We start from the raw sequence: 14,361 nt of genomic DNA on the forward strand, positions 1-14,361 counted from the left end.
CTCTAAAATGTTTTCTTATAATTGGCAAGCATCATCAATTTCCCCGGGGCAGTGTTGAGTCTATTAAAACATTGTGAACATCTTTCTTTTTAACTACAGAAGGAGCGAGGCCAGTAACAGGTCCGGCATCATATGCTGTCCGAAAGGTATTTAAAGCTTGTTAATCTATGATACCTGCTGGAGAACAGGCGGACCTCTGACATAGAAGGAAGGCTTCCTCTGCAGAAATATCATCAGAATACTACCCAACAGAAAAATAACAAATGTGCTTGTCCAAATCAAAACTCAAAAACTATTCAATTTAAAAACGCTACAAATACAATAAAGAGCAACAAACTCGCACAGCTCACAAGCTTGGAATTATTATTTAACAGTCAAAACTGCCGTTGATAAAAATGATGAAAGGGGCACTGTGGATTCTATTTCAAATTCAGTTTACAGAGAATACTATTGAGTGAATGAACACAGATGTATGATGTCTAACCCTAATTGTGTCATCGGGGTTATTTTTTTCACTTGGGCTTGGAGAGTAAAATAGGACGATGCTATTTGGAGGCATTATAGAAAATGCAATAATAAACGTAAGGATATCTCAAGCTCTGCTGTTTTTTTTACCAAATATATCTCTAATAAGTGTCCCATGCATGACTAAAATCAGTTCTTCACTACTCCAAACACATTCTAGTTGCGCAAATTATTTTGCATTTTTGACACTTTAAATAGCTGTCATCAGGTCAGTTTGCAGGACGGCTGCAATGGAAAGAACGGTTTCGTTTTAAATCTCCAGTAGCTTTCAAGGCTAACTAATCGGCAAAGATTCACGAGAGATGTATAACAGCAGAGACAGGAACAATTCCGCTCTGACTTTCAGCCACAGAGCCTTTCGGTGGCTTTTTGTCCTTTGAACAAGGTACAGGATACCAAAGCATTGGTCTCATCCTACTCATACTGTTACATTACCTAAAAACAGACTAAATGCCCGTTGGGGTAAGTAATTAATTGGGGGAAGCATTGCTCCTGCAACAACAGAGGTGAAGTACAATGAGTAAAAATACATCAAAAAAGGAATAATGGTACGAAGAAAGAGTTTTACATAATCGGAGGGTGGTCTTACCAATTACAGTGCGTCCTAAAAATGTGCCTATGTGTCAAAGCAGCGATTTCTTGTATATTTTTGGGAAACGTTCCACCAGTTAAACACGAGCACTGTGAGTAAGGTAGCATGCTGACATAAGCCTTTAGCTCAAACCAAGTAGAGCCTCGCAGTCGGTGGCAAAGCTGTAGACTCATTCAGCCTTTTGTGAATAAACTGCCTTCACAATCGTTTGGCTTTACTTTTGCTGCCTGCCGGCCGTTCTAACACTTGTAGGCGCATGTTCTTGGTAAATTACTAAATGCAAACATCGTGTCTCTACCTTTTACGTCCCAATTGTCACGATGGGAGATAAAATAGTTAGCCATAACTATTGCAATTGTTTGAATAATGTCAAGCCCTTAAGCATATTCGAATGATTCTGTTACTCATACTTGATGACAGATTAGAATTATTTCTTACAGATCTATTGAACAAGACATCAACAAAGCCCTCTGATCTGCAGTAATGCTGGACGCTTTTCACTGTTCATCATGTCTTATTAGGAAACATGTTTCTGTTTTAGAAAGCTATCTCGTCCCCAGCTTCAAGATACAATGAACACAGCCTCCTTTAAGTCCACATCTGTCAACACACTATTTGCTGGAGAGGTTTCACATTTTTTAGTCAGTGGAAACACTTCATTTCATTTCATAGATATTTAACTTGTGTTCAAACAAAAGACCTACAAAGCAGCAACGCTTCAGCAAAGGCAAAGACCATGAATTATAATACAATACAATACAGACCTAATAATGTGTTACAAATGAATAGGAAACACGCAATAAATATGCTAATAAATTCTACACTACGGGTGGAATAAAATAATTGAAGCTCGTTTGATGTTTTCACATACACCCCAGAGAGCAGCTTGAAAAAAGGACTTTCATCTCCTAAAAGGCCTTCACAAGCAACACAGCCAATGAAGAGACAAAAGACTGCAGAGGTTAAAAATGCACAACAGGAAAGATCTGACGCTACAGCCTGAGAGTATGACAACACTTGCATCACAGGCTTTAAATGTAAAAACTCTTCCGCTCAAAAGGCGTCGTCATACGTGTACGTTAAAGTCTGAGAGATGTGTAAGAACATTACCTGCTCATCGGGAGATCAGAGGCCGTGATAATGATGATGACAGTCTGAAGCATTTAGCTGGGTTAACAGCATTATACGTTACAATATCACAGCTCCTCGCTCACAAAATCACACATTAAAGCTTCATTTCTATACTGAGACGACACTTTTCATTTTCCCCAGATCGCGGTTGTTTATAAGGCGCTACACTAGTGAAAAGCCACTTGGATTTCCTGAAGCGTCCTCGTCCTCTTTGTCTGCAGAAGTGATGGATGAACAAAAGCGGGGGGAGCTGCCCCTGGTTGGGAGGCAGGGGGAGACACTGGTGATGAGGATACACAAGGGAGGAAAGAAAGAGAAAAGGGGATTGGAAGGAAGGGGAGATGAGCGGAAGGGAGAGAGGAATGAAGACTGAGGGAATAGACAGGGATGAGGAAGAAGAAGGGGCCGGCAACCCAGAGGACGGAGAATAATAATAAGAAATATCATGTGAGTAGGCACGGAGGAAGTAGATACAGAAGAAAGCATGTGATGATTGGAGGTTTTCTGACAAACACCAATAAAAAAAGAGGATGTCTTCGTTCTGCCTCAGCTTAAAAAAAAAAGTGAACACTGCAGTAAAACCGGCCCCTGTAATACCATTTTGCTGCCAGCAAAGTGGTGGGAACAAGGCTGCTTAACTTCCACTGCAACAGTCCTCATCCTCGGCCCCTTCAACCCGCCCACAGCCCGGCTCGGGGAGCTGGCCAGTGTACAGTGTGCGAGTTTGCGGTTACTGGGGTAACAGACAAAAAAAAGGGGTGGATGGAAAAATATATATATATCTTTTAAGAGTGGAGTTATTGTCCTGTCCACCAGCCAGCGAAGCAACAGACTCTTGCTGTGAGACAACGTTCTCACAGCAAGGATGTCCTCAGCTGAGGAGCTTCAGATCTGCCGAGGAGGCTCCCTGACTCACTTTGTGTGTGTGTGTGTGTGTGTGTGTGTGTGTGTGTGTGTAAAATCGGCCCACGCCAACAGTGTGCGAGAGAGCCAAAAGTGGTCCCCGCCTGAAGAGGTGAGTTTGGCCACGTGAGTTCCACTTCACACCCACTTCAACCTCATCGCGTCCAGCAGGAACCTCATTAGCGTGTCAGCACCATGCGCGTCGTCACCAGGGCAATGGAGAGGGAGGAACAGCTCCAGGCACGTCGTTACACACAAACACACACACTCACTCACTCTAGCATAGACCTGCGGCCTGACACAGATCAGCACTGTTAAGGAGCCGTATCCGGGTAACAGTGAAACAGGCTCCTTGTTAGCAGAGTTCCTCCACACATGGAGAACTGAATTTCAACATCTATTTCTAAGGTATTACGTTTGCAATTTTTCGGGGGTTTCTTGCCTGCTTTATTAGACGTGATGCACTTCATAGGCTTTTCATTTGATCGCAGCATTTCCTCCGATCCCCGACAGCTGCCACCTGATGCCCTCGTACGCCAGGGTGCTGGAGAGATTTCTTATTCTGGCATCAGTCCAATCTGAGCATAGCGCTGCCAAATAGTACTGCATAATATCTTTAAAGAAAAATGCAATGCCCTTAACAGCCAACAAATAAACAATTTACAGTATATCAAAAATATTGAATATTGAAACATTTTTAGATAATATGTTTAATATAAAAAGTATAAATAATTGATGCATGCAAGTATGTAAATGATGGGTACTACTTGATTAATGTTGCGTGAACCAATTATTTTATGTCCATCCTGTGATTATGCATCATAGTAATTCAGTGGATAAAAGCGACATGAAGGAATAAATATTTCAAGTCTAGAGCCAGAAAGTTAGCAGTTTAATTATTATTATCTTTAAACCACAAATTGCAAAAGTTGTTTTCTTTTAATTAGAGCAATCTCAAGTATTAAACCAATTCTCTCTTACCCAGACTCGAAAAGATTCTTTCCCACATAAGTGACTATAGGTGACTGTGCTCTCGCCATCAGGGCCCCTCGGCTGTGGAAGGACCTTCCTCAGGAGATAAGGCTCTAGAAGTAGTAATCTCTTTTAAATCACTTCTTCAAACACATCTTTATGAACTGGATTTTTTGTGAAAATAATCTTTTCCCATTTAGTTGTGTTTTTGCAGCATGGTGTTGTTTAGTCTGCTGTAAGCTAGATAAGGAAACTAACGACTGGTATGTTAAGAGGGATTGCGAATCATGTGTACGTTTGCAATACGTTGAGATGTATCAACAACGGAATGCATAAAATATTGATACAATTATATTGTATGACAACATTAATGTAATGTCAATATTAATATTCTGATGTTTGCCGATAGCTGCACAGCTGACCTTGAACCGCAGACAGCATCACTCCTGCGTCCTTTTAATACAAGAGAAAGTGACACACACACACACACACACCAACATGGTGTGGTATTCATCTGTGGCAACACAATATCTCATGTCAGCCACCAGACACGACAGACTGTACATCGGTAAAACCGTTTTGCCTGCTCAGTGGAAAGCTGATTGATGGCCGCACCACTTCCGAAGAGACTTTGAAGAATAGCTCATGGGCTTCCTCAAAAAATGACCTCTGCAACACGTGCGATGCGACGCCAGCGGCTACATAACTGCGTCGTGAATCCACGGGACTCAATGAGGTGCGTCTCCAACACGCCGACACTGAAAAATAACGGAATTTAGCAGTGGAAGCATAAGGTCAGATTGTAGACCGAGGGAGAAGTCTCTGCATGATTACCTCATCTTTTATTCTGCAGTACGACATCATACATTTCTGACTCTGATCAACTGTTTAACATGTTGTGGATTTATCATTTTTATACAAATGTTGTGTTTTAGATCATAGTAATTAAGTAATTTGTAGTGTTTTTTGAATGAGGCAATATAAATATTGTTATTATATATACTGGCAATAAAAGTCAATGAGAAAGAGAAATTTGCATTGGTTTTTCTGGGTACTTTTTAATAATAAATAAAATTACATCGAAGCATCAAGGCTGTTCGGAGGCACCCGGAGTGAAAAATGCTCAGAATATCACATGTGACAGAGGAGCCGCTCATTGGGATGAAGAGCATAAATGAGTTTGCTGAGACAGGCCTTTGTAACCCACCTCAGGGCTGTCAGACACTCAGGTCTTATCAGAGGAAACGTCTGGCTACGTTACAGTCAGTGGTCTCTACGCCGGACTACTCTGGTCAGCTTTGATCAGCAGTAAAGTGGACATGTGTGTAAAACTTTATTTATTTTTGTGTTCACTTTTCTAAATTTCAATACTAAGAGGAGCGGAGGATGTTCTTGAAACAATCTTGTCGAGGTTAAATGTCCGGTGCTGGAATAAAACCAGGGTCGCGTCCTCGTTGGAAAGTTGGTGTTGGGTCGCTAAAAGCTTTTTCTCGGCCTTAAAGCCTGAACATGAGTCCGATGGGCTTTACGGGGGTGTATTGGCGGTACATTGACCTTGAGAGTCAAAGATGTAGTTTAGGAACCAACGTGACAAATTCACTGTTCAGACGTCATCAGGCCTTAAAGAGCTGCCGAAATATGAATATTTCTTTCTACATGGTGCATTCCCTCACGGTTTGGAAACCACTTATTTTTGTCACTTTGATATTATATCATTATGAAAGGTTGTTTCGGGTGTAGAATCAGTTCAAGTGGATCATTTCATCCTGCCAAGGGCTCCTATGGCTGTATACATACATACATAATGTATATGGAAGTAGGGTGAATAAATCAATGGTTTTCTGGGAAAGCGTAATTGCTCAAGAACAAACAAGGGTCAACTTCAATCTATGTTGCACTCATAAGGACACATAATCCAAAAGACACACACACACACACACACACACACACACACTAAAAGCTATCTGTATGACATGGAGCTCAGCGGGAGGGAGGAAATAGTCAGGGGAAAGGACAGAAGTTGGTTATGCTGCAGTAGTGGTCTGAGAATTATAGGTTGTCGCTTAATGTCTTCGGGGTTAAATGTGGTCACTACTGGATTCCACTGTCGGCCTTTGGAACTAACCACTGTGTGTTTCGTGCCGTCAAGTTTCACAGAGAATCATCGAGCGAGAGCCGAGATTTGCAACCGCTGGTGGTTTGAAGCGCCGCTCTGGTCAGAGTCAAAACGATGCTTTCTGTACATTTTGACCATAGGCGTAGATCAAAGTCACCTCGTTTGTTACAGCATCCACGATCCTAGACATCCTAAACATTTCAGCAGATAAGAGGATCGTTTACCCAGTTTAAGGAAGATGCCTCATATTTATTCATGCACCCGGAGGCTGATCGGCTGCGGCAGGCGACAGCGATCCGACTGACCTGCCTGACCGGCCTGATAAGAAAGCAGCCCAGAGAGCAGCTTTGAAGCGGATAAGAGAGTCCGATATGCACTTAAAGTAGTGACTCGCTGGATCAGAAGTTAAAAGGAGACGTGAAGAGAGGCTTCTGCTACCAACGCTGAAGGCAGCTGCACAGCCAGCCTGCCAATCACTTTGACGCTACAAGGACATGGACGGAGAGCATCAAAAATATAAAACCCTGCTATGAAGAGGAAATATTTAATAGTATAATTTAATAATTGCTGCAAAGATTATTTGAAAATACATTCATAAATACTGGCCCATATTTTCACAGACTAAATGTCAACCATCCAAAAAAGAATTGACTTGTCGTAAATAGAAGCACATTTCTTAAAATGTGTCCTCTTGCCACGACTTACGTTTTAGCTCAATACAGGTAAGACATTGTTTGAGTTGCCTTTTCCAACATTTGGTGTCAGTATGAACAAAGAATCTAGTGTAACATTTATTGTGCTGGCTGCGACCGTAGCGATTGCATTGGACTCCAGTGGCATGTGAAAGAAATCTGCCTGTGTCCCTTATATTCTATAGAGAAATACTGAAAAACAGATTAATTTCCAGTTGAAAATGAGCTCACTTTACGGCTTTCCAGCAAGGAGACATAAGCTGCGTGCGTGTGAGAGTGGAAGTGCATGGGAATGTGCAAAGCAGAGGGTATTTTCAGTGTTACTATCCCCCTTTCCACCCTGACTGTCACTTTCCATCAGGAAAAACGCTCCAGCTCTCCCTCCCTTCCCCTTCCCTCCTCACCTCTGTTAACTGCCCCCCCCCCCCACCTCCCTCCCCACAGCGCCGCTCCGGTCACTTTCCTGCCGACATCCAAGTGGCATCCAGCCAGCTGCTTGGTGTCTGTAATGGACCCGTGTGTACAGCAACACCGTAGCACCGGCAGGCTAAGCAGCGTTTTGATCCTGCAAAGACCTTCACTGACTAATTACAAAAAAGCAATAGCAGAAAAAATACTTAATTATTATATGTCATTTCTGTTTATCTGTAGTTCTCATGACTTCAGATGGGGTCTTGACAATTGATTGATATCTTTTTACAAGGTAATGTTCAAACGGCCTCTTTACGTCGAGTACAACTGCAACCAGCAGTTCTAAATGTCTAAGCCAGCGGTTCCCAAACTCTTTAGGCCACGCAGCCCTTCTGGGTTCATGCACCCCCACACAGAAAAAGTCTATTTATAGCTGCATTCAAATTGGACCAATAACAGAATATTTTGCTAACGGGTGATGTTTGTTTACAATATTTAGTCCGCTGTTAAATGTTGCAGAACGAACAAATGGGACACTACAACATTGTATCATATTAATTCCGAATCAGGACAAACAAAAAAAACTGCATAAATACCCTGAAACACTAAAACAACGTTTCAATAAATTCCATTTATGTCACTTAAAAGGAGCAATAAGAAGACACATGCACAGGCTCAGAGGCAGATTGCATCATATTCCATTTACAATTAACTGTACATGGTGGCTAAGTTATTCAAAATTCAAAGTTACACATCGCAACTGATCATCGGAGTTTGAAATTACTTAAACACAGTAAACCACTTAAGAACAAATAGTGGCACATGCATAGTGTCAGATATGGATAAAAAGGCAGGAGTCCATCGGAGTTCACATGCAGGCTGCGAGCGAGCAGTAATCTTAGCGAGTAGGAGACGTGAGTATTAACTCTCCGTTTGGATTCTTCTTGGATTCCTCCCTCGCTCTCTGTCCCTCTTCTGTCCCTCGCGACTGTTAGCCTAAGATGTCCACCTGACAGTTTCCCCGATTTCAGCCAAGTCAGCCAAACCAAAAGTTATCCGTTACCTGCACAAACTAGGCTAACGTTAGCTAATCTGCACGAAAAAGGAGGAGCTGAACATTTATTTATTAAATTGTACATTTCAAAATTGTAATCTTACAGAAAGGGTAGCAAGTCATGTCTCTATTTTGTGTAAAACCCATATTGATTTTTTTGATTGATGTTTCCTCTCGCGCACCCCCCAGAGGCCGGTTGCGCACCCCAAAGGGTGCCCGCACCACACTTTGGGAATCCCTGGTCTAAGCCAGAAGAACAGAGCTAAGAAAAACTCAAAACATCAGCAAACATCACCGCGCTGCTGCTGCGTGTACACGTGCACCACTTGTAGACACAAATAAAAGCGCCTGGTTCTGCGTGGTTTGCACAAATCGTGTTACGTCTTAACGGATCTGCTCTAGGGAGCCTTCGGCCTCCACGCTTTACTCATTCTGCTTTCCTCTGACGCAGGGTGGATTTCACAGTCAGAGCTGATGCAGAGCGCCCGACCTTTAGCACGTACGTAGCGGGAATACTTTTTCTACAGCCTTCTCCCACAGACCACCAAAAAAACGTCCCCCCACACATTTACTACCTGCTAAACTACATTCAAGAAGAGCACTCAACGCAATCGAACAATCTGCAGTTTCCAGGCGGCATGGAAACCGCAGCTACTGTCGTTTGTCAGCTTCGGGCAAAAACAGACATGAGAACACGACAATTTCTTCTTTGTTTTCCGGTGTTTTCCAATGTAATTAGTCAGGGACGGCTGTTAGTGGAGGGAAATGGGCCGGGGGGAGAGGAGGTTCTCACGCCTGTGGAAGCAAAACAGACAAAAGCCCCACTCCGGCAACGCAGCAGCCAACGGCCGCTGATAGGGTTTATCTCTGCAGTCACACACGGGCCATCTCTAAACCGTGCACACCGAGCAACAAGCACAAACGGGCCAGAATAAGACGCGCACTTGCACCCTAAACGCAGTCTCTGGGATCTTGAGTTGAATTCAAGTTAAGAAAAAGATAAAAGTAACTATAATGATACTGCAGCTATTATTCTAAGAAAATAATATCATTATAATATATTTCAAGCCTTGCGGGTGTTTCCCTTGGCGGCAGTTGGCCGACATCTGTGGGCCGGCGTTGCTAGGAAACGAGAAGTCAACTTCTGTGGTGCGCCACTAGATGTCATAGCCTGTATCGCCTACAGAATGAGAGCAAAGACGTGTTTCCCTTTTCTCAACAGGCCAGCATCGTGACGAAAAACACAAACGATTTAAACCTACGCTGAGGGTCAATAAAACAAGCTGTAATCCCTCAACAACTGTGATTAAAATCACAACACAGTAACATACTGGGTAGAGGAATTAGGTAGAAGTAGAAAGAACTACTAATAATAAAATAAAAGAAAAACAACAATGAAATGACCCTCAGCTGGTGTCAGTCTTCTAAAGAGTCTCCTTTTTAATGTAAAGCACTTTGGTCTACAGCGGGTTGTTTATTAACTGCGCAACGTGACTTGCAGAAACATGACTAAAGCATCATGAGAAAATAATATCATTATAATATATTTCAAGCCTTGTAGGTGTTTCCCTTGGCCGCAGTTGGCCGACAGCTGTGATCCCCGAGAAAAATGTAAAACAACATGGGTTAAAAATGCATTGTAAGTCGCTTTGGATAAAAGTGTCAGCTAAATGACATGTAATAACCAACAGGACGTCTTCATGTTAAGAACAATATTACATTTTTTATGTTTGAAAACTGATTTAATTATGAACGCACACTTGCTAGTCTCTAGTCACCTCTCCATCTTAAGAGGTAAACGCATCAAATCTCGGCAGCAAAAGCCGGCTCTGCAGTGTGGAATCCATCGTACAGGCCACAAGTGTCGGTGTGTGATCGAGATGGCACATAATCCCAAGTGTTTTGCTATGGGAGTGGGTGAAGTGAAAGGGGATCAGTCCACGGCTGTGTTTAGAGGTTCAAACGCCCCCCTGGGGAGCAGAACGGATCGATCGCCTTTGGCTGGCAGCCACTTCTCTCTCTGCCTCCAGCCAGATATTTATCCACACTACGAGCCTCGAAATCCCTCCGTCATACTTTATATATAAAAGCACTGGGCTTCACCACTTTGCCGCGGACTGGTGTTCTAGCCAGTAGTCTTATTATGGACTCCACACTGATGAAACGCAGATGTGTTTTGGGCCGCTCTTCACAGAGAGGAGCCCTCCCACATGGCCTGTGCTGCGTACGTTGAGGTTATGAAGGTCTGATTAGAGGGAACCATGACGACAAACCAAAAGCTGCCGTCTCATTAGTCGGAGTGACTCTGCCTGCTTTCCACCCACAGGAGCTCCTCCCTAAGCCACACAGGAGTTGCAGAGCACCCCCGCACAGCCTGCAGGGACAGCAGGCAGACTGCACCCCCCCCCCCCCCCCCCCCTCCAATCAGCAAACTCAATGATGTAAAAGAAACAAGAATATAGAAATACACAAGGGACACCAAAGCACACTCGACTCACTTTCCAGCTCTTGCCAAAAAGCAAAAAAAGCCTCAGAGGACGAGATCACAGGCTCGGAGACAAAATGGGCTTCCCCGCAGGGACACTCGGTAAGCCTGCAAGGGAGCGAGTGCCTGTGGGTGACCGGGAGATAGCGAACATCTGGTGCAAAACGGATGTATCACAATCCACGCTAAAACAAACTGCTGGTGTGACAACATCTGTACAGCCTGGGAGCAAGGCCTCGTGGGAGCTCGGGTCGATGGCTGTGGCCAGGTAGGGATCTGCTCATGTTAGGGGGCAGGATACGAGTGTCTTTACAGAGGCAGAGAGGAGAAGGAGGCGGTTGCCGGGTTGCTGTCCTTCAGGCAATACAGTGACAGGTTTATCCCGGCTGAGGGGGGGGGGGGAGCGAACGACCCAATGAGGACCGATAAACGTCAGGCCCAGCACCAGCACCGTGGTAATGTCTGACAAAGGGGCTCAGTGGCTCATCCTGCAGCCAGTCGACCCCAGACACATGCTCTGTCTGATGTCACTTCTCGGGGGGGAACACCAACGCAAAATGCAAGAATCCAGCCAGGCAGCTTTTACACTCATCTGAAACTCTGACAATGATGAAGACATACTGACATGACGTATGACTCTGCATATTCAGCATTCTAAACATTATTTCTTAATGAAGAATGGAGAAAAAAAACAACACATAACTAAAATACTTCAGGGAGCGGAGAGTCGTCCATAGCTGCTGAAGAATAGGATTTACAAAAGGCAGCATTCATCATAACAATCAACAAAGCAAAAGTTAAATTACTGGTGGCATGATATGGCCAGGTAGTTCATCCCCCGTCTATGTTGGTCCCGTGCTGTCCTGCTGAACCCAAATTTCACATACAAACGCTTCAATTAGCCCCTCGGTAGTTGAGGTATAGTGAAAGAGTATTCTTCTTCTCTATTCAGAGTGAGGGGCGGTGCACTGACCTATAGCACTTGTTTGCCCAATCAATGCACAGCCCCTCCAACATGGTGACCTTAGGGAAGGTCATGGCATTCCAGAAGCTGCAAAATGAATAATTCTCCGTTTTTGTTGCAACACCTCTAAGCTCAACCTGTGTCTCATCTTAATGAGTCCTAAAGCAGACGGGGCATACAGGATTCATTCCTCCCCCTGAAAGCCACACAACATTTGTGTTGCGAGCACATCAAGGCGGACTCCGTCTTAATCAGTCCCCAGTGTGATTATCTGTGTTGGCGGCCGCCAAGCGCAAATTATTTATGAACTCTTTCAGATCTTAGAACCACTGGGTAATCGTCCCGACAGCCCACCTCGTCCGTGTGCATGGACAGGAAACGGCCACGGCTCTTACCTGTGTCCTGTCGAAACTGGTGCATGGACTGCAGGTCGATGACGTACGGAGACAGCTGGTCATCCACCTGCCCGAGCACGACAGTCCCCCGGGCGTCCCCCTTCAGCACGTTCTCGATATGGTGGCAAACCGCTGCACTGTAGGGCCTCCAGCGCCCGTGTTCATTCATCCACTCCCAGACCACCACCCTGGCCAGGTTCTGGGGGGGGTAACCCAGCCCGTTGACGGGCAACAGCATCCCCGATCCTGGACGAGCCATCTCCTTTCAGGTGTCTGCGCTTCAGCCGCTGGCTATGTGCAGGGCTACAACAGCGCTGCCTCGCTGCCAGTCCACCGGCCAACTGGAAACGGTTTCATCAGAGGCCAGACCAGAAAGAGAAGAAGCTGGAATCGGCGATTAATAAGATACTCTTCGATTATCTCGTGCTGCTCTCACGCCAAGCAGCGCTTCTGGAGTCATCTTCTACAGGTGCTTTGTCACCGCTGCTGCTCTTTGATCGCCCCAAAATCCGCCAGAGTCCTCTCGTCTCGTCGTGTTTGAAGTGGCAGACAGATGTTGAAGATGAAGATGATGACGACGATGAGTTTTGCAGCCTCAGTGCTCCAGAGCAGACCACAGCAGATCAGCAGCAGGTAGAGAGGAGACACACTCTAAACAAAAGACCAGGAACACAACCACAAATGCTGTGACTTGGTGTCAACAATAGATCACTGATTCATTACTGGCCCGTATCTCGATTTTCACGGCTTGAATTGTAGTGACAAAAGACGCACGAGCGGTTTCAGCGGCAAAATAATTGTGATGGTCATCAGATTTGTGCAGAGGGGGCAGAGCGGTGCACATGAACGGTCAGATGATATCATAATAACAGCAGGCTGAAGATAATTCGGACATTTTCGCACTAGAAAGCTGTTCGGAGGCAGGAAACGCGGAGCGACATGGTCTTTGAGGCTTCTACGGTGCGTCGGGGTATTTAATCTGACGGCTCACACATGAACGTTGCTCGTAGCACGCACGACACGCACAAATTGATTCTGGCGATATACAGACCTGTAGGCTGCAGATGTGGCGCTGGTACCACACATCTGTCAAGTAGAGGCTGCATATCACAGATTGCGGTCGAAAATCAGGTGGCAAGAGAAACAGAAAGACGAGGTGAAAATCTGTAAAGATGCACCTGCCTCTTGGCAACGAGGGATTTGTGCGTTTGTTCGTATCCTCGAAGCCCACCTCCTACAGCTCCAGTGATGCTATTGCAGAAAAGGCGAGACGTCGTTTGCCCGTGGATCTGCTACGGACTACAGCAGCTTGTTGGTCTGCGGGGTTAAAGTGTATGCATGTCCCACTTGCACGGCTTTCCGCGCGCGCACCATCCCGCTGTACGCGCGCGCTTTCTGCCTTTAAGGAGGCAATACGCATCGCATGGCGAACGCAAATTACGCACGAATATCCAGTAGCACCTGTATGGTTTTTCCGCTGAAATCCTCAGTCAGTTAGATGGAAATGTAATGATACAATTTCCGGTATCTGGTTTCAAAATAAAGGCCCTCCTTATATGTGATTTCAGTGAGAACGTTTTTGTGGGGGGATTATAAAGAGGTGGGCTACTGCTTGCGGCGGCTTACTAAAACAAACTAAAAAAGAAGAAAATATAAAACACAGTCGTAACCCAATTCATGTTTTAATTCTTTCAACTTGTTATTGAGATAGATATTTTATTTTCACATTCTGATGCCATGTTTGACTATTGAAATAAGAGCGCGAATGTATTTGCTAGAAAATAATAAAAAACTGTAAACAACTCTAAAACCTACATCTGGATGATGTGCATGACATTTTTAATATGCAGAAGCAGATTATTTGGTTTGATGCTTTCTAAAGTATAAAAAGAGAGGTCAAATGTCTGAATTGGAATTGTTTATATTGTGGTTAGTTGACATAAATATGTTTTACTCGAAGACAGTTCCTGCAGGCAAATATAATGTCACTGCAATTGTTAGACATAACAGGATGCTTTTCGCAATGCTCAGCAGACAGAAAGATCATTTGGGATTGGATGCGTCGTTAGTTACCTAAATTGTTAATTATTCATTTATAAGTAAAATAAGCCTGAACATATT

The 14,361-nt window shown here is 44.3% G+C and overlaps 1 protein-coding gene across 3 annotated transcripts in view; it reads right to left on the reverse strand.

Moving 5' to 3' along the window:
* dtx1 (deltex 1, E3 ubiquitin ligase) overlaps positions 1-13,793 on the reverse strand; it is a 30,798-nt gene extending 17,005 nt beyond the window's left edge. The window contains exons 1-2 of one of the 3 annotated variants that reach the window (XM_040195608.2): positions 13,702-13,793; positions 12,241-12,891 (exon numbers count right to left, since the gene is read on the reverse strand). In XM_040195608.2, coding sequence (XP_040051542.2) covers positions 12,241-12,499 — 259 coding nt within the window. In that variant the 5' untranslated portion in view covers positions 12,500-12,891; positions 13,702-13,793. Of the gene's footprint in view, positions 1-12,240; positions 12,893-13,291 lie in introns of those variants that run through there. The other 2 variants (XM_040195603.2, XM_078086877.1) reach the window with 2 other exon arrangements.
* Between the last annotated feature and the right edge of the window lie 568 nt (positions 13,794-14,361).

Source organism: Gasterosteus aculeatus, chromosome 13, assembly GCF_964276395.1.
Source record: "Gasterosteus aculeatus chromosome 13, fGasAcu3.hap1.1, whole genome shotgun sequence".
NCBI classification, from domain to species: domain Eukaryota; kingdom Metazoa; phylum Chordata; class Actinopteri; order Perciformes; family Gasterosteidae; genus Gasterosteus; species Gasterosteus aculeatus.